General features: G+C 46.9%; 1 protein-coding gene across 6 annotated transcripts in view; it reads right to left on the bottom strand.

Moving 5' to 3' along the window:
• Window positions 1–17,656: 17,656 nt before the first annotated feature.
• The window catches only part of fam49al (family with sequence similarity 49 member A, like), a 32,741-nt gene continuing 29,744 nt past the window's right edge, over window positions 17,657–20,653 (bottom strand). For all 6 annotated transcript variants that reach the window (XM_088602543.1, XM_088602541.1, XM_088602544.1 and 3 more), the window contains one exon: window positions 17,657–19,776. In XM_088602543.1, the coding sequence (XP_088458669.1) occupies window positions 19,713–19,776 (64 nt within the window). In that variant the 3' untranslated portion in view covers window positions 17,657–19,712. The remainder of the gene's footprint in view (window positions 19,777–20,653) is intronic.

Below are 20,653 nucleotides of genomic sequence, written 5' to 3'. Positions count from 1 at the left end.
CGTTGTTTCTGTGGAGAAAAGGAAGTAAAGACACGTGTTCGCAATTTTGTCTGTTGCGGATTGAAGTGCACAGGCCGGAGCTCGTCAGGGGGCAGCGCAGGAGCTGGCCAGCTTCGTCCCACTGTTGGAAAAACCAGTGCCCCGGGCTGTCTTCTGAACCGTGGGGCTCCGTGTTTGACTCGCTGCCTGCTAACCGGGTGCTGTGTGCCGGTGGTCAGTCTGAGATTTAATGTAACGGGTTTTGAGGCCCGACTTTAGTGACGATGAATATGAGCAACAGCACTTGTTGTGTCACTAGCAAAAAAAAAAAAGGACATCTGTGCTTAAGCTTTCTTCAGGTGTTTTTCTGGTGTGTGTGTGTGTGAGTGCATGGATTATCAGGAAGTAGGTCACTGTAACCATGGCTAACCCTGTGCTAGTTTGTGTCCTGGATTACACGACGTGAGCAATTCGGATTATATTCTCTTTCCCATTGTCGGCTAACCAGACAGCTCAGCAGGGGGTAGTTAGCATCAACAGTAAAGATCAGCCTCTGCTTTCCCCTGTCAAAGGAGTGCTAGTCGAGCACTGGAGCTCTTAATTGTTATCAGTATTTATAATTCATAAATCCCTGCTCTTGATATGGAAAGCGGAGTGTACTGTGCGCTCTGTGGTTTTGAGTATCAAAACGTGTTCAGTAGCTACACTTGGAGCAATTAAAAGCTGCCCCTGAACACCCCTGTAAAGAAGAGCTCTTATTTCGTTTGCTCCTGTGTGTTTTCACCAGCAAGGACGGTGTTCTCTTTTTGAACTGGTTACCTTCTTTTTTTTTATTTAGGACTAGATCCCCTGGAAATGTATAGAAAAGACAGAAATTTCATACAGGTTTCACAGAAGCATTTGAAATGAACAAATCTTCAGGCGCTGATGGTGTTCAACCAGTCGCACTATGGGAAAGGAGTGGTTATTTATAGACCAGTGGCTCTGTCCTGGTCCTGAAGAACTGTGTCCTCTGGTCTCTGCTCCAGATGAGTTTTTAATTACAGGATAATTAATTTTGTGTTTCATTTCAGAAGCTGAATGGGGTTGGTAGTTGGTATCGGCCGTGTGCTGGTTTGGGAGTTTCAGAACTGCCCTCGTTCCGGTTCGTCAGCTGCGGGGAGACCAGCTGGACTTGGTTGCTGTGCCTGATACTGTGTCGTTCCCACTCATTAGGAGCATTTAGATCAGAAATAAAGGAGAAAATTCTTAGTCTGCCAGCCAGATGCTGGTGATGAAAGGCTCAGGTGGAACAAAAACCTGGAGTTACCGGCGTTGAGAACCACCGTTATAGACCATTAACAAAACCGTTTCAATGGTCTCGACCAGAACACAGCTAATGTGCCAGCCAGTCTCAAAATCGGTGACAAAACCAAGCCACATTATTACAGACCAAGTCTTTATTATATTGGATTTAAGATCATAGTGGAGATAATTAGACCTAGACTAGGGGATCATCTGCATAGTAATAGAATCTACAACGTAGGGAGCATGTTTTCAGAAAAAGTAGGTCTTTTGGAGTTCTCTAAACTGGTGACAGCGGTAATGGTTGCATACTGATCCAGATATGCTAGATATTTCCAGGTTTTTAAATTCCATATAAACAAATATTTCCCATGTTGATGATGACATGATTCCCAGTTAATATATGTATTAAGATTGAATTCAATACACACATCAGACATAATGTAGTATAAGCAGAGTGTTAAAAGGATGGCAGCAAAAACATAAACTATCAGAACTTAAGGGTAGTTTCAGTCGAGACAGGGCCATTTGTCCCATCATCTTTACCTGGAGGGTTGTGGGAGAAGGGAGAGGACTGCACAGCCATGTTGTTGAAGCTGACACATGGCTTTCTGCAAGAAACAGATGGGTGAGACTCCTGGATCCATTAGCAACTAACATCCAGAACAGGCCAAGCGGTCTCCTCTGATTTGTGCCTCTTCTTATGTTCTTGCGTAATGATAAATACTTGCTAAAGCATGCAGTGCACAGCCCCACCCACTGCAGGATTCTCAGCAGGCCCAGCGCACTTATCTGCGTGCCTTTAAATGAAATGCTTCTGGTAAAGAGCTTTTGCTGGCCACCTGTGATCCGCGTGTGTTTGCACATATATATGCCCACTTCTGGCAGGAGGTCGCTGCAGGGATTGTGATGGCAAGGCTAACAAGCTCATTGTATCTTCCTATCCCGACTATCACGGAGAGCTGGAGTGAACTGTACAACGAAGGCTGTCGGGGGCAGGGAGGGGCGTGTGCGTGTTTGTATGTGTGTGTGGGGGGGGGGGCCTTAAACTCATCTGTCGAATCTGCAGATAATCCTAATCCTGTTAGACAAAACACTGAAGCCATCTGTGCCTGGCGGGATGGGAGTGCTGCTGAGAGGCTAATCAAGCCCCGGGCAGCTCCCCCCACTCGTCTTAATGGACCCCTTCTCCCACAACCTCACTCCCCCGGAGCACAAGCCCTCCTGCGGCGCCGAACTGGGAGATTCTGAGTGATCAGGTCGATGTTAATCCCATAGAGAGAGCGTGGAGCGGATTTGATCTTCTCTGAAAATAATTCATTCGAACTCATGAATAACTGTTAGAAGGATAACATTGTTATTTACATATAGGACGCTTTATCCACAGCTCCTTACATTTGCATCTGTTTATCCAGTATTTACTGCGGTATTTTACTGCTGCGGTTTTTACTGGGAGCTGGCTTCCTGGGAGCCCCACCTGGGATTTCAACTCACAACCTCCCAGGTATGAGTCCAGAGCTGTAGCCTCTCCTCACCCTGCTTCCTCATGGGGCAGAGGAGTGTTTTTAGGACTGGAACCCTGTTTACACAGTGGTCAGCCTGGCCAGTCCATAGTAAAGTAATTACTATTACTTTAGTAAGGGGATTAAAGAGACTTATGCCGTTACTGTCCTTATTGTTATGACCTATTCTGTATAGTAGTACACCTTATAATAATGTCATTTAAATCATTTCCATATTAAACTGGTAACGTAATAAATGACCTGAAGGCTTTTGGAGCACAAATGTAGAGCAGGAATATAAAACAAATTGAATGATTATTAGATGGTAGTGCTGACAGTCATAAAAAAGTAATAAAAGTGGGGGACGTTTCCGGCGAATAGAGACAGATGCTGGGTGGCTGAGACCTGGAAGTTTCTTTCTCGTCCGAATGTGGAACAGGAGAGTTGGTAAAAGGAAGTATTCCTCTGAATTCAGGAACAGGTGGTCAGAGTGGTCACACTCACTCAGGAAACTGGAACTGTGTGAGCAGCGTCAGTGTGCCTTCTGCGCTCGGAGCAACGCCGGACGGGCGCATTTCTTTTGTTTTTTCAGGTTTATTAGTAGTGTTATTGAGGTGTCTTTCCCCCTTGGGGTGTATTCATTTTAAAGCAGCAGAGGACGAGCGAGAATGAGGATCTGAGTCTACTATCGCCCAGCAGGCCCCTCTAGTCTTGACCAGTGCTGAACCCACCACTTACACCACCTCCAGGAGAAGCCCAGCGCCTCGACCTCAGGTTTCACTTTCAGTCCATGTGTCTCCACGCGGTTGACTTGTTGCAATGTCACAGCTCGTGTTTTGCGTCTCTCTCTCTCATGCGCCCGACTGAGAGCCGTGTTCGTGAATGGAAGGCTTTCTCAGAACTCGCGCGCGACACCTCGGGGGCCTCGGGCCTTGTGGGCTGTTACTGCGGCGCACTCGCCCTGCAGCACGAAGCTACGGCTTCCTGCCTGACACCTCTCACCTCTTCATTCTTGTCCTGAAGTGACCCATGAAGTGACTGGCGCCATCTTTTTACATTTAAACACGGGCTAGCTGGCCTAGAGTTTCAGGAAAGGGTCTCGCAGTGAGGACACTCCTGGATCAAGCCTCAGTGTGGACAGTTAGTGTTTGTGACCCCGAGGCAGTTGCCTGACCTCTTTGTTCTCCGTCCGTGACTGGACAGTGGCAGTTGTCGGTGCATAGGTCTCTGTCCCTTGCTGTCTGCAGAAGCTGGATAAAGGCTTCTGCTACATACCTAATGCAACACAATAATGCACAAATGCACCTAATGCACATAATAAAGGCTGATGCTGCCTGCACTTGGGCCTTTTTTTTAAAAAAAAGCATGTGTCCTAGTGCAGAGGACTCTTTATCCGCACAGATAGAAGGAGCCTTGTAACCTCTCACCTTTCTGGCTGATGCAGAATTCTACCAGAGCAGATGCCACAGGGCCAGTTTGCTCTTTGCCTTTGATAACGCGACTGACAAACACTTGCAACAGTTTCTAATTAGGGGATCCTGTTTCGCATGTGAATGGCTCCTATTGTCCCCTGCTCTATGTGTGCGTGCACGTGTTTGCTGTGCTGATTGTCATAGGCGCGCCACAACAGGAAAAAAAAAAGAAGCTCCAGTTAGTTTTAAAGATGCCTAAAAAGGCCAACATGTCTCCTACTAAGTGAGGAATTCATATTTAAATTGACACTACATTCTGCTGGAGCCCAGTGCTGCGTGTCTGCATCTAAGCCCGAAAGCTGGAACTTCAGACGGTACGTTTGCAATCCGATAGGAGGCCATTTGGCCCATCTTGCTTGCTTGGTTGGTGATAGCTAATCAATCCCATAACGTCAGCCAGCTGTTCCTTGAAAGCTCCCAGCGAGCGCAAACGGATCAGGCTAGCATCAAAGCACAAGACCCCAAGGGGGCTGAAAGCTCTTATCTCTTTCAGGACTTTTTTTTTAGGTGGCGTTGTTGTCTTTCAGCTTCATCTGCTTGGAAAAATAAGGTTTTGGTGCTCACGTTTCTGGGAAGGAAAACCGATGCGCAAAGCCTGCTGTCGACAGGCCGTAGCTGCGGGCTCTCCTCCGTCTCCGGGGCCTGGTGTAGTGTGTGCTTTTTGTTTTTGCATGTGATGGGAGACCGTGAGAGTGCGGGACCTTTGCCCACCAGATTCCTGCCTTTTCCTCTCGGGCCGGTCTCCTCTCGGGACGCGGCGGGGCCCTTGCAGTGGGAATGTGTGGCTGACGAGCCGCCTGGCAGCTCAGCGGCCTGCCGGTGGCTGTTATCAGGCTGAGTCGGAACACGTTGTTCTCTCACTGTCGTTTCCACTCCCTGGTGCTGGAAATGCAAAGATGGGTGTCGCTGTTTGCATATCCCTGATAAGAGTAGCGAAAAAGCCTTTTCTCCTGTCTGACAGGAGTGGAGGAGACAGGAGGCCAGTAACGCTCCAGAGAGGCTGGTGGTCTCTGATGCTACACAGTTGTTACCCCCAGGTTCCTACTGCCCCTGGGCTGATCTCAGTGGCTCTAGTCACATGGACATTCCCCACCTTTGTTTATCATGCAGGGTGTGAGGGTGTGAGTGATGGAGTGGGGGATTGAAAGGGGGCTGAGGAGGTCTCTGCATGTGGATTCAGCTCGTCTCTTCCATGCTTGTTATGTACGTTGTTTAATATGTTATCAGTAAGACTTAATTGTAAAAGAAACTCCACAGACATTCCCCATAGTTCCTGGTGTATCTGTCATAGTGTTTTAACAATCATCTTTGCATATTGACATGCCTGGAATTCGTTCCTGTTAACGGATCAAATTCTAAATTAATTTTTGCCCTTTTTTTATTTTTGTAGCACTACAGTTTGAAATACTTTCAATTTAATCAAACTGACATAGAATCTCAGCAAGATATTGTGGAAGAGATGCTTGTAATGAATGTCTCTTTGTAAGCTGTTTTTAGAAATTAAAAATGCAGGTTATTAATAATATTTCTAGTAATGGTATAGTTGAACTATCGATGTTTTTACCTGTGTTAAAGTCATATTTGCACTGCCACAGGGTGGCGCACCAGAACACTCGAGGACATTGTTTCACAGCCCTGGTACTGAAATGACTCTGTGCCTCTGGTATTCAGTGCAGTTGAGATTGTAATTACTAGTGCTAATTGATGCCTTTGATTGATTTGATTGTGTCTGTGCACTGTACCTGATTTAAATAATACGCTTCTTCTGCTTTTTGTTCCATTTCAGCCATTACAGAACATTAACAAGCCTGTCCTCAAGGTGTTAATCAGCAAGCTTTTTGAAAAGACAGTTGCTCTCTTCTTTCTGTCTAAACAGCTTGTAATAGGTGATGGCTTTAATTCCTTTCTCACGTGGCAACCACAGGGTTTCAAACACTCTCACAGTCAGCTTTTGTTCTTCCTGAAGAGGTCCGGTTGGTTGCATTTCGGCTGAAATTAAAAATTTCTTTCTGAAGCTCAGAAGCTCTGGTTCCCATTCACCTTCTTAAGAGCTAAAAGCAAGTATAAAAATGTGACTCAAATAGAAAATTGAAATTGGGAACCCGGCAGGGACAAAGCCCAGAATAGACAGGGGTCCCCCAGGGGTCCCCCTGGACCACAGCCGCTCTCCTAGGACAGAAAAAATACTGTGCACTTCCCCATGGCCTCCTCTCCTTGTCCCAGTGCTGAGTTTTAAAGAGAGCTGGCAGGTTTATTTCCAACTCGGGAGAAGCTGCTGGGGAATGCTGTCGGTTGAGTTTCTGTTATCTGAGTCTCTCACATCTGCGGAGGAGAAAAATGCTGCTTCCCTGGACTTCCTGACACCTCTCTGAGCTGAGCTGGGAGTGGTGGGGAGAATAGCGCTGCTGGAATAACGCTGTGTTGCTTCATATGACATCACCCTGCTGGGGTCACGGCCTTGACCTGCAGCGAGACGCTGGCCACAGGGCGGGGAGGGCACAGACACGTCCGAATCCGGTAGCAGGGCCTTGTGCGAGAGGCTGGCGTGGAGAACGGGCGAACCAGGAAAGATTATGAAAGCCAGGCGGCCGTTCCGCGCAGCCTGGGTGGACGTTAGCAGCTCGTTGAAGAGAGGATCTCTCCCAGTCTTCTCTGGACAGGGGACGGTGTCAGTGTAGACAGCACAGCTGCTCTGCTTGTCCCAGACTCCCACAGTTTCCCCTGGTTGAGCTCCTTCCCCGGGGAAGTAGGCTAAGGTGGATCAAATCTAGAACAGACTGGCTCCAGAAGAGCACCTGCCCTGAGGCCACCCGGTCTCTTAACAGTGTAACAAAAGTGTTTATTGATACATTTGTGGATTCTGTCTTCACTGTAATGTAGCATCATTGTCACATAATACAAGGTAATGCTATCTTGCATCTGTTATGTGAATGTTTTTTAGGATTTTTTTCTCTTTTTGTATCTGTTGTTTCAAACCCACCACAAAAAAAATATCCCGGCAGCCTGAAGGGTTGATTTAACAATAATGTTCACTTTAACTTTGAGAACCCTTTGAAACCAGTAATGCCAGCGGCGCAGTACGCCAGCATTGGATAATTCCCCCCTTTCCCTGATTTTTGTTTTTTGTGTTTTGTTTTGGTAGGGGTCGATGTGGAGAGACCCGTGCGACTCCTTTAAACTCCCCGTGATTAACGCGGTGCTGTTTCATAAAGGCGGGAACGTCCATCGTGGAGGTGCTTGTCCCCTTTCCTCAGCTTGGAGGCCGTGCTGGGATACTTTATTCCAAGCTGACATGCGGTGTAATTGCCTGAGAGAGAAGCTCTCCGTTCCTGTGCCCGGACTGAGAAGCACAAGGTCATCCGTCTTATTTGTTTTTCCGAGGATACTGTCTGCTCTTGACGTGTTGCCTGCCAGCGCCTGTGGACAGTTCCTGCTCATTACGAAAAGGGGCTTGAACCTACAGGTCACCAGTGCCATACCGAAATTAAAACACTGCTTTCATTTCCAGAGACAGGACAGGAGGGGATTTTTTTCTTCCTTCTCCCTATAAGTACGAGATCACCAGGGCAAGACTGTTAATCCAGCAGTTCCTGAGTTTGTGATATTAAGATCCCTTCTCCTTGGAAGACTTTTAAGTTTTTAAAAGACAGGGAAAGATTTGCACATTGTTATTTTAGGATTTAAGTTCCTGGACAATAAAATACTGGTGTGCCACTGAACCGCCTTTAAACACCAGTTTCATCAGCAGTGAGGGTTCATCATTATTCCGGATCTGTATACTGCTTTTGCACTGTTTTCTCTTCGCTGTGACTTCCACCTCTGTGCTGTAACTCTACAGGTAAAGTCTGCCGTTGTGTGCCAGCATGTGCTGCTGGTTGAAGGAGTTCACTGTGCTTTGCGGAGCTTTGCAGGGCTTTCATTAGGACATCCTCCAGGTCTACCCAACAAGATACCCAGCTCCCACAGCAAGAACCCGGAGCTCCCAGATCAAAACTTCAGACCTTGGTCCTGCAGGGCCTTCTGAAGTAAGAACATGAGAAAGGATACAGATGAGAGGAGGCCATGCGGCCAATCTAGCTCATTGATTAGTTACTGGTTCATTGATCTGGGGGTCTTATCCCAATGTTTTGTGAATGTTGCCAGGGTATGCATTTCAACAGCAGGGCTGGGTTGTTCACGGATGTCCCACAATCCATTCCAGCTGTCAGTTCTCAGCGCCCGTCAGTGTGGTTTCCACTGGTGTCCTCTTGTCCACTGTGGACACTGGACACTCCACCGTGTAGGTTGTCTGTGGGTCTCAACAGCGGAGCTAAGGAAACGCAGGCTATGTCTGTGTGGCTGTGCTGTGGACAGGGTCTGCTGGCCAAAGAGGGACACGCTGTGGTTGATCTGTCTGCGGCACCTCGGAGGGCACAGCGGAAATCCCCTCCAGGCCAGCTTCCACGAGCATGGGGAAAAAAGGCGAGAGCTTCCCCAGCAAAGCGTGGAGCGGATGTCTGGCCCTTTGTTCAGTGGTGCGGGAGCGCTTGGCCTGTGTGCAGCCGGCCGGCGTGTGAGGGCTTTGTCAGAGACTGCCGTTTCTCTCCTGCTGGTTTCCTGTCATGTTATGTAACAGTGCATTTAGCCTTTTCTTCCTATGCTGCTGCTGTTTGTGATCAGCTTCTTTAACCCTTACTGGATGAGCTTTGTGATATTGTTTCCTAAGTGGCAAGATCTCCAGGACTGTACATTTTCATGTGAGGCACATAGAGTAGATCAGCGGAGGCAACAGGTCATGCATGCTTGAATACTACAGTGTTGCATTAAAAAAGTGTTCTTTTTGACTGATTAAGCAAAACTTTTGTTTACAGAAAACTGTGCAAAAAGCTCTCTGCCTCTGGAATGGCTTTCCACTGACCTCTGGAACAGCCCAGGCTCTGCACACATACCTGCACAGTGTGCCTCACCACTGTGCCGTTGACAGACACATTTAATTAAAGCTGAAACAAACAGGAAAAGGTCACGCCAGCTGAAGACCACACCTGAATAATTGTGGAGTGAGCTAATTGAGAGCTTGCAGCTCAGGGATTTTAAAACTATCCCTCTAGGGACTGTCAGCACTTGCTGCTTCTCTGCGAAACAGTCGGATCACAGAGGGGGTGGGAAAAAAAAAAGCCTGCATTGCATTCCTCTTGTGAGTATCCTCTGTGGTGCACTGTGATTGGGGCTAAAACATTGTCCTTTTGTGCGCTGGTTTGCGTGAGGTTTTGTTTTTACTGATGGCTTTATTATGAACCCCAAAGGCATATGTTGCAGATTCTCGTGTCGTGCCTTGTTAAAAAAACCCTAATCATGTTATCTGTAAATCAAGCAACAGAGTGGGACAAGATCTAATTGCAGCAGGCTGGCTGAAGCTGATGCTCACATGCTGGGGGGGTGGATCAGTAACCAGTCTGTTTTGTCAACAACCCACACACCTTTTGCCCCCCTTTCACGCAACCCCCCCCCCCCCCCCAGAATGGCTCAAAAGTGTTCATTCAGCAACATGTCTTTCAGCGAGGAAGCCCAGGCACCGTGCTCTGACTGCGCGTGAGAGCTAATGGCATTGCACCCTTCCAGCCTGTCACTGGTCAATCCAGTGGACTTCTTCAGTATCCGCAGGGAAACACAAACCGGAGGACGCAAGTGACACAGGTGGGAACCAGGAGGAAGTGCTCCAGGAAACAGGAGGCACCTCTCTGCACCGAGGGTGGTGGGGGGCTGGAACAAGCTCAGAAGCCATGTTGTTCGAAGCCCAGACCCTGGATTCTTTCTGGTGAGATCCTCAGATCGATTGTCAGCCCCCCAGTCGGGTAGGTGGGCAAATGGCCTCCTCTGTACTGTAACCTCTCTTATGTTCTTGTGTTCTTGTGTTCTCCGCTAGTTGCTAAGCAACAGGCCTGGCTGAGGGCCCGCAGATGTCTGGCTGTGCTGATAAAAGCAGGAAGCGGAGACAGAGAGGAGAGCGCTGCAGCTCTCTGAGAGAGAGAGAGAGAGAGAGAGAGAGAGAGAGAGAGAGAGAGAGCGCCTAGTCGAGTATCATTTCCCGCCATTCGAGCAGCGCGGAGGGCGGGGGGGCTGGCTCAGTCTGCACAAAGAAAAGAGGCTTCCCGCCAAACGGCAGAAATTATGCAAAGTGCCTGCTGGGAGGGGCCAGCCGGCCCCTTGAGCTGCTGTTAACCGTTTCACCGCCGGTGGGTACAGATACACGAGATGGGAAGCAGTCCTACATAATGGCTCAAATCTGTTAGAAGTTGATCATTTGTTAGTATTAGTTTATTAGTTAGCTTCTAAAAACGGACATTCAGACTAAGAATTTGGCCTTCATCAGCACTGGAAAACTAACATTTGTCTTATAGGCGGTGCTTCCAATAAGCACGTTTTTTAAGCATTTTAAAGGGTCACAAATGTCAGATTAAAAAATGTGCAGCTATCAAAGTTTGTATTTATGTATTTTAGTGTTGTGTTGCTTTGCCTAGACATGAATTAAGACCTGCGATTTTTTTAAACTTGTAAACTGTTTTCTTTTTGATTGTCTTCTGGCCTTAAAGAGCAGATTCCGAGGTGGACCTGTGACTCCACGGAGACTGTCCCACACTGCCGTGAATCCGCAGGCTAGGGTCTTGTCCTTGTTGTCCCACTCTGAGGTCCTGAATTGGGCTCAGGAGGGACAAAGGATGTAGGTGTTCTGTCTCTGAGGTCGGGTTTCGTGTGGAGCTCAGGAGCTGTGCAGTGGGTGTCCCAGCTTTGGATTCTGCTGGGACAAAAAATATGATTTCCCAATATTTTTTCCCCCAATATCATTTCCTCAAGGATTTGTATCTTTTTTTTTTAGATGCAAAAGAAGTTCTTCTGTAACAGTTTCCTTCCTGAAACGTTAATGCCCCCTGTCAGATTCAACTCCGTGGGATTTTCAGTTGGTGCAGGGTTGGATCTTCAGGCTAGAGCAAGGCTGGTTCAGTCACAACATACTGCTGCCTTAAGAACCTGTGGGGTTAATAGGTGCTTTTTAATCCATAAGCTCACTGCTTGCCTGGTACAGAGGGCTGCGGTGCCCAGCCAGGACCTGCGAGCTCAGAGATTGTTTGTACAGGTGCCGAGCCCAGCCCTCCCTGGCCTTGGCTGTGGTCTGTTTCACCTCGAGTTGGGAGCGAGGTGCCGGTTTTTCCTGTGGTTTTCCTTGTGTTCTTTTCTGTCATTCACTACGTAAAGAACAGAGCTCCTCAGCTCAACCGGAGACAATCCAGCCCACCAAGCTAGTTTCTCCCTAGAAGGCATGTGGCCCTAGATCTCATCCAGTCGAAGGATCTCAGGGATTCGGCTTCAACAGCAAAGCCTGTTGGCCTGTTCCATTCTCCCACTGCCCTTTGTGTAAAGAAGTACCTCCTGTTTTCAGATCTAAATGCACTTCCTTGTAACTTCATCTTCCATTTTCACTTTCTTGCTGGTTTTCCTGCTGAGCACATGGTAATCCCTTGAGCTGGCTTTGTCAGTATCTTTCCTCAGGAATCCTGTGACGTCACTCCGATGAGCAACATCAGTTCTATAAAAAGTGGCGTACTGTACTTCAACTTCAAGACTGCCATTTCTTACGCTGACACATTAATCTGCCTTGCCTACCCAGTAATTTGCCCTTGCCTGCTCAGAGGCCTTCACAAGTCCAGTTGTCTCTTATATATAGATGGCCGTGGTAAATTAGCCTGCTGCATCCCTTGCCTGGATGGACGTTTGAGTGGGGCAGATTCATTCTTTCTAACAATCGCCACCCCGGGGGGGTATTTGGTAGCTGCTTGCAGAACGGGAGTGAAAGCCATTTGTCCAGGAACATAAGGGCAGCGGGCCCAGACCCTGTTCGGTGCCGTTCGCCCGGTACACTCCAGTGTTTGCTGGGAGGTGTGTTGGATACCTGCTGCTCTCGGAAGGCCGGCTGCTCGCCCGCTCGGGCTCCTGTTGAAGTAGAGATAGGAGGGGCTGTCGGAGCTGTGTGCAACAGGACGGCCGTTAGTAAACCGCACTTCAATGTGGAAGTTAAGGTTTATCGCTGACTCTTGCCGGGGGGGGGGGGGGGAGGAGGGAAGTTTAGGAAAAGTGAAGTCGCTGCACAAGTGGGACTGCGGGGTCCCGCGCTGTTCGAGAGTCTTTGTTAGCAGAGGGTGTGTGTGGGCATTCACCTGACAGACGAGCCTCACCTGCTTTATTCAAATGAGCCTGGCCGCCCTCCACATTCGTCTGACAAATTCACTGTTTACATCGTCCTCTGGGGGGGGGAGCGAAAAATGACATGTTAAATTGGAGAGAGCACCGCGCCACCTACAGGAGAGCACGCAACTCACAGCTCTCCAAAAACGGACGGGGATGTGATTTGTTCACCTCGGGGTGCCAGCCAGCACGTAACTTTCACGCTCAGGAAAATGAAAGAAAACAAAAAACACTGAAACAAAACTGAGGGGAAAAAAAGGCCATTTTTTTCACCAGCCCCTCGAAACTGTTAAGTACCTTCTTTTTCCACGGCTGTGGAATAAAACATTTTGGGTCAAGGAAACGCCTAATTACTGCGATTACTGAATTGCTTTGCTCTTCATCATTCCTGAGGTGCCGTTTAGATGCTGTGTGGCTCCGGCGACTCATTCCACGGTTAATTCGCCTGCGGTAAGGCCGAGCCGAGCGGCGCACGCCGGCAGCAGCTGCCGGTGCCGACCACGGCGTTATCGGACCGGCCGCTGACGGCAGGCGGCACGTTGTGTGGACACCGTGCTGCGATTGGGTGAAAGGGCTTTAATAGCAACATTAAAATACTCATTTAAAGAACGCTAAGGACGAGTTCAACACTAAAGGAGGCGGACTAAAGCTTATACAGGCGTGAGAGGTGGCCAGAGTGTCTGCACATGAAGGTGACCAGTTTTAGACCAGCCCGCCACCAGTTCGGCTACTAGGCAAAGAAGTCACGGCGGAAGACTTGATTCTGCACTCAAGCATTTCTTTTTTTTTTTTTTAGTCTTTGAAAACAAGCTAGTTTTTTACGGCTCTTCTGCTTTTACCATTTGATTGCGTGATTACCAGTTCTTGGTCAAGCACGGAAAGGCTTGGCCAGAATGAACAGGATGTCAGTTCAGAGTAACGCTGGCTGAGGAGGGTCATATATTTTACATGGAACTTTTGTTTTTTAAAACCATCGATCGTAAGTGCCAGCAAATCATCTACATTTCGGAAAAAACAATCAGGAAAAAATGCCTTGAAATAGTGTGTTAAGGGATTCTAATAAGCAGTGTAGTGAGGAACAGGTTCAAGTAGTCCAAACTCTTAAAGGTACACAGTCTATTCAGAGGGCTCCCTAAGGACTGAAGAGACAGATGAAAGGTTATGTGCACATCAAACTGAAAACAGGAGCACAAGGGGTTGTGGTTGTTTGTACCAGTTACAGTCCTTTATGAAACAGAGAGATTTGACGTCTGAACCTTTCTTAGCTTTGTGTGCACAGGCCTGCAGATCGGTCACTTTTACTTTTCACTCCGCAGGCGCGCCTCCTCATTGAAACGACTGACGCCCCTTCTTGACCTGCGTATTCCCTGCTCTGCGGCGAGCGGGGCGCGCTTGGCCCCAGGCCGCGGTAACGTGTGCCTCTCCAAACAAACAGGAGGAAAAGGAAAGAGCTGCCCGTTCGCGCCTTGTGCCGACTCCCGCCAGCATTCCTGCGCTGGCGGCGGGCTCGGACAACGGCTGCCTTTCATCTCCAGCACAAAGGAGCCCAGAGCACTGTGCTGAGTGGGAGTGGGAGTGGGGGAGCCGGTTCTGCAAACAAGCGCTGCGGCTTTACCAACGGCGGCTCAAGCGAGCGCGCCGATCTCCCGTGTGTTCTTGCGCTGTTCCCCGGGAAAAGTCATGCCTGAATGTGTGCAATCCCCGTTTCCGGATGGGGACACTTTTCCAAGACCTGGTCAGTATAACGTAGTCCTCACATTAGGGACAGCTTATCTGTTGTAAGTAAATTCCTTTCACTTTTATATATACAGTTACACTTTTCTGGACCCTCCTCAGCCACCAGTGTGCAGCCCCACCTGGATGAGGCGCCAGTCCGCTCCCCACACACCAGCTCTCAGTGGGGAGGAGAGCAGAGTGATGAAGCCAGTGTGTTGCCAGTTGTCAGTTGCAGGGCGATATATCCGATGAAAATGTTCACATTTGATCAGATAGATTTCTGAGGAGTGTTCTAAGTGTTGACTTAGAGAGCTCCTAGTGCAGCCTTATAGTCAAGCCATCTGTCCTTGTACATCCTGGCTCAAAGCTGTGCTACAAAGGACCATTAAATTGTGATGTCAAAAGACGAATGAAATCCAGTTTGAGGCTTGTCCTTCATGCTAACAGGCCTATTGAACCTGGTGATGTGGGTGGCAGCCCTTTTAAAAATCACTTTTGATACAAGTTGTGATATTTCAGTAATAATAATATTCTAAAACTTTATTTACGTGGAACTTTTTCCAACAAGGAAAAATGCAAACCATCGTGAACTATTCAAGCCCTGGCGTATTGAGTGTTCTTATTTAGACACATGTTTACCGAATCTAAAATTAGACACTTTAGTCACTTTAAACTCTCATGCAACCACTGAATATAGTTTTATTAGCCTACAAATTTCACAAAATTGCAGGCTAATACTGCCACCTGCTGGTCAAAGCTGTTAACTCTAACAGAATCGATGCTTTACCGTGCACGGAATGCATTTACTAAAAAGATACCGGTATATGTTTAACATTCAAGAACTCTTGCTGTAACTTAATTTGAAAGATTGTTTGAGTAGACTGGGTATAATTTACATTCACAATCCATTTAGCCTATACACTGTTAATACTGCTTGTCGTAGCTAAGCTCTGTGATGTACGCTGAGATTCCTTGTGACTGGTTCAGTGTTTTAAGTATGATGTGACCTGGAGCGCTTCAGCAAAGTGACAGTGTGCTATGCAATAGTGGGAGTGATTTTTGAAGTACAACAGTATTTGTAGGTATTCACAAGCCTATACATAAGCCTTAGTTCCAGGCTATGCTTTAGTCACAACCCTGAAATAGTGTTTGATGTAATACAATGAAGCTTCTGTTCTCTGTAGCTGTGCACTAAGACCTACGCAGGAGGTTTCCTGCAGGAATTTTTACTGTAATAGGTGTTCTGGGTGGCACCGACATTTTAAGCCCCAATGGGGTCAAATGAGGCTGATTTTGTTAACAGAAAATCAGTTTGCAGAATTAATGGACCGTTGCAAAAATAATTTTTAATGTAAAAAAATATGAACTACACAAACATTAGTTACACAAAAGAAAGAATAAAAAGTATAAGTCATTTCCATCAAAAGAAGTTTTTGAATGCGTGTGCCTACTTTAGGTGTTACCTAGAGTTAGGAGTGCATACTGTCCATCACCACAATGTTATCAGATGATCTGCAACACATAGTATCACATCAGCAACAAGTACATGGCCCTCGGATATTCACAGAGTCCTCATTGTGATATACATTCGATCAAGGTATTGAACACAATCAATTCAAGTAGGTGGCTGTGTCAGCATGTGTAGGCTGCAAAAGGTTTATTCCCTGCTGAAAAAAGAAGAAAGAAAACACAACGTTTCGGCCGTGGAGCCTTCTTCGGGTGGCTGGCACAAACATGGAGTTTCCTTTCTTCTCTTTTCAGCCGGGAATAAACCTTTTACTTGTACACAATCAGGCGTTGATCTCAAATACAACGTGTTGTGAAGCGGTTACGTTCTGCTTCTTTCATCTGTGCTTCAGGTCACTTTGACAGAGAGAGAGAGAGAGATGGAGTCAGCATTTCCTCGTCTCAGTGGTCTAAGGGTATCTCCCGATGGGACATGTGACGTCGTTGTCGCTTGGGCTGCGCTGCACAACGTCTCCACCCTCGGGAAGCAGAGAGCTTCTCCGCACCACCTGGGCCCTGCAATGCCCTTCCTCCCAAGCATCCAGATCGACTGAAAGGCAGAGCTGTGACGGACATAACAGAACATTGTTCTAGTGTGAATGCTGACCAGCTTGTTTTAGGTTATATTACATTTGAGAGATATTATGTTTTTTTCCTCATTGTGTTTAGGTTACAATTCTTCCAGTTATATTTAGGTCACATTTTAGCGACCTTGAGGGGGAAAGAGCTTTGCCTGTACTAGCCGTACCTCTAGTACACCTGAGCACACTGTTTGAACCCTTAATAACTCTGCACCTGAACTCCTCGAACGCTACAGCGCTTTGTCTTCCACTCTTAGACACACAGGAGGTTCACTGCTGCGCTTCTTAAGTAACATGAAGTCAGTGAAAATTTCCCCGGCTCTTCCTGCAGAAGAAGGAACTGCGAAGCCAAGGCTCTGACCAAGCTCCTTGCAGGTTCAGTCAAGGACCCCTTTTAGTAAGGAGCTCTGCTGCAAGAGAGACCAGCAGGTGTGTGGGGGAACCCCAGAGCAGACTGGGAACCCCTGGTTTACAGCACCCTCCCCCAGCTCCCGTTTGAGCTGAAAGCGCAGGGCGTATTATTATTAATTCATGGTTTGGTAACTGTAATGCAAACGTATGTTTGAACCCCATCTGTATGGCTGGGCCTTTTAGTGGAGCAAGAACGAGCTGTCTGGTCTTCAGTAAGATGCTTAGGTTCCATCTGGGCCAGAAGATGGCGCTCTGCCATCACAAGTACCAGATTCTGTGTAGCAATAGGAACAATAATTGCAAAAGGAGATTTCTGAACAGACAAAATGACAGCATGACCTCTACTGTGTCAACTAGAAGGACTTGCTCTCTATTCCATTCCTTGTATTTTAAAGGCTCGAATACAAAAAACATACTGTATATTGCCCCCAAATTGAGTTGCACTGAATAAGGCAAAGGGTGATGCAATATTGCATTTGCACTTGTGTATAATTTGACTGGTGATGGAGATTTATTCATTTTGGCCAAAGTTGGTTGGGAGAGGGGTGGTGCAGAGAGGGAAAGGGATACAAATTCAGCCATTTGCTGAAAAGGGAGTGCTTTAATCAGATTGGGAATTTACTTTGCTCTGAAGAGCTCCTGAGATCCCTGGACACATGAGGGTTTTTCAGTTTTGCCCCAGTGAATACAGGCAAGACTGAATCCCTAACATCGTGTTAGCTGCTCATATATCACAGTTATTTGTTACCTCTTTCCTTTCTGGTGTCTGGATCCAAAGCAACATACACATTTATACAGCTGGGCATTTTACTGAAGCGATGTGAGTGTTGCTCAAGGGTACAACAGCTGTACCACAGTTGGGATCTGAACCTGCAAACTGCCACTCCTGAGTCCAGAACTCCACCGGCTGCTCCACACTCCTGCTCTGTATCTGTGTGCCAGGCGGCAGTGTTGGCACGTCACGTCAGTCAAACACAGGGAGCCAGGGTTGAATGTATTAAATGACAAGTTTATTGTTGCACAGAATGTACAAAATAACAAGCAAATGGACACTTTTCTCTGTTCTTTCATCAATTATGATTAGAAATCTAAAACCCTATGACTAAAGACTGTGATCAGAGGTCCAAGGCAATCCATGAGTTAGAAAGACAATACCTACTCCATCCAGATTTACTTGAACAATAAAAATGAATAAAAACACATTATTTACAAGATCTGCCAGGACTTTTACAACATGCCATCTATATATTTATACAGTATATGAATGTACACATATACGTGTATATAAAATATATTATAAGATCAATTTAAACTTTCTAGGGCTATGCACATCCACGGTACAGTACTGCTTCATCTCCTTCGATTTTTTTCCAGTTAATCTTTGCCTCTGCTGTTTTGCAATCTTAACTCATAAGCATGCTTTTAACTGCAGTCAGAGCCTTGGTCTTGAGCTCTTTTATTTTCAACAGATTGTGTAAACAGTTTGTGGAATAACGTTAAGCCTGAGAGTCTGCTCTCTCTCCTCACACCAGTCATGTCCTGTGAAAGGACTGGCGTGGAGGTCAGGGGTCAGGGAAGTTGTGCTGATATTGGTAGAAAACCTGTTGTCAATTTGCCATCTTGGCACGCTGGAAATTATTCAACTCTCCTGATTGAAGAAATAACCTGACTGCTTCTATATTAGCAGTTCCACATGACTGCTTCTATATTATTGTTGTTTCAAATGCCTTTAAATCTATGAGATAAAAGTTTGATGGATTTAATGGTTTGGATTTGGGTGTGCTCTATGCCATGACTGCTTCATACCAGGGCGGTGACCCTAGTTTTCCCTATGAATGCCCCTCAGAGGTGAGAGGCACGGCCCACACAGGTAAGTGATTAGAACTGCTAGCACCCGTTCAGAAAGGGCTCCCAACACTCCTTGTTGTGCTGCAACCTTGTAATACTGTAGCCCCACTAAGGCCTAACTCAAACCAGCTCTGGTCTCAAACTGAGCAGGTCAGGACATTCCAGCAACAATAATCTAGCGATAAAGTAAATGAGCTCTTAACAGAAACCTCGAATTTTAGTCTTTCTGCAGTATATTGATCACATCTGTTGCATTTATAATGAGGTCATTTTTTTATTTGTAATTGTTCTTTTGTCCCCAAATTCTCCATTGCATTGCATCACTCTACAGCCTCTTCTTAGGGCCTACAGTTCCATCACTTAGCTAACAGTACCAAAACCAGGAACGTCTTTACTGAAAGCCTGAGACAAAAAAAATAGGTTATCGGACCAAGCCCTTGGGGATCACACTTCATTGTCTTAAATCAAAAGCTCTTTAAAATATTCCAGTACATTTCGAAGACTTTTAAACCATTTCATAGCCTTACCAGCAGAATGCACATTATTTGTAAGCCCAATTAAAAAGCCTGCTTGCTCTACAAGTGTTTTTCTTGGTGAGACTGTAGTGGTGTACCTGTCTTAAGGAAACGGGGAGTCTGCGGGCTTGTGGGCAGGGCTGGAGGGCCAGGTCTCTCACCTGCGCAATCTGCACTGAACAGTGACCAGTGGAGGCTGCAGGGCTTCCTAAATGAGGCAATGGCTCGAAATCAAAAGGATTAAATGCAGTTGTGTTGAGACTGACTGTACACTTCCTTCTAGCTCTTCACAGCGAGATCAGGCGATGGCATTTCCACTGAGTGCAAAAATACTCTTCACGCTTACTTATCATACTGATGCAGGAACCAAGTATATGGACTTTTTAAAAAGTTTAAACTTTTAATATACTTTAATTTCTCTTATCTATTTTCATTTTGTACCTTTTTTTAATTATTTTGTTTTTTACAAAATGAGAGACATGGAGATGAGCAATACACAATATACTGTTTTTCTTCTTCTTCCTTTTCAGGTTATTGACATTGAAATTATCTTGCATTTAAATTTATGTAAACAAACACGCTTGTGAGGTCGGGGTGCAGAGACCTGCCGCGCTGCTTGTCCCCTGGCGGTCTCCCAGGAACCTCTCTCCTGTTGCTTCTTCCTCCCGCTCCTCCTCCCCCTCACTGCAGCATGGCCCTTATTTGTTTGGAGGTGCTGTCGTCGTTTAGATGCCGTGTGGTGTACCTGCAGGAAGGAGAGCTGGAGTTGTTATTGCTGTGAATAAAAGGTTATCAGTGGCTGCCAGACAAGCATGAGCCTTTCCAGACAAAATGCGAAACCCAGCTGGCATTCTGACAGATGAGCGTGTGATCTTATTTACACCACTTAGAGTGGAGACAGTCCAGTATATATACAAGCACACTTCCAGCCTGTTAGGTGCTTAGTAGTTAAATGATTCAAGAATCTCTTCCAGCTGTTCCTTGAAAGAATCCGGAGTATCAACTTCCACTTAATTGCCACTTGTGCCTTGTGGTTTGTGTTTCATGAACACGCCAGTTGCAGTTTTACAGGGGTGTTTCGTCAGACACATCCAGTGTGAGGTTTGTTGATTTGTCGGGTTGGCGTTGCCGACAGCTTGTCCCAAGGCAGGAATGATTGGGATTGCATGACCGAAGACTGCGGAGAGATAGAGTCAAGAGCTTGGGTGGGCTGTAGAAGGCTGGAGGGGGGGGATTTATTCCCTGGTGAAGGCTATTTTGTCCTTGGCGGAGCGGAGTGGAGATTCCGTGCGAGGAGGCACTGAGGTGTGCTGCTCGCTGCTCGAGGCAGCCGGCGACGCAGTGAGAGGGTGATGACGTGGACAGGAATCTCCTCCAGCACAGTGACGCCTCGGGTGCAGACTGAGGGCAAACCCGCCCGCTCAGCAGCACGTGCAAGAAGCGCCAACGGTTTTCCCAGTCCAGCAAAACCGCATTTTCCAGCAGGAAAAGCTGGGATTACAGTGGCAAGACTTCAGGAAAAGGTCCTTCCTTGCCAACTCTCTGCTATGATCAGGACACAGTCTTTTTCCTATTGTGCGAATATAAATCCGTACTGCCTCAAAGTTCTACTCTAATTCCTC

This window comes from Lepisosteus platostomus, chromosome 13 (genome assembly GCF_059453375.1).
Source record: "Lepisosteus platostomus isolate fLepPlt1 chromosome 13, fLepPlt1.hap1, whole genome shotgun sequence".
NCBI classification, from domain to species: domain Eukaryota; kingdom Metazoa; phylum Chordata; class Actinopteri; order Semionotiformes; family Lepisosteidae; genus Lepisosteus; species Lepisosteus platostomus.
Note: the sequence above shows the minus strand (reverse complement) of the source record. Positions and strands in the feature narration are given on the sequence as shown.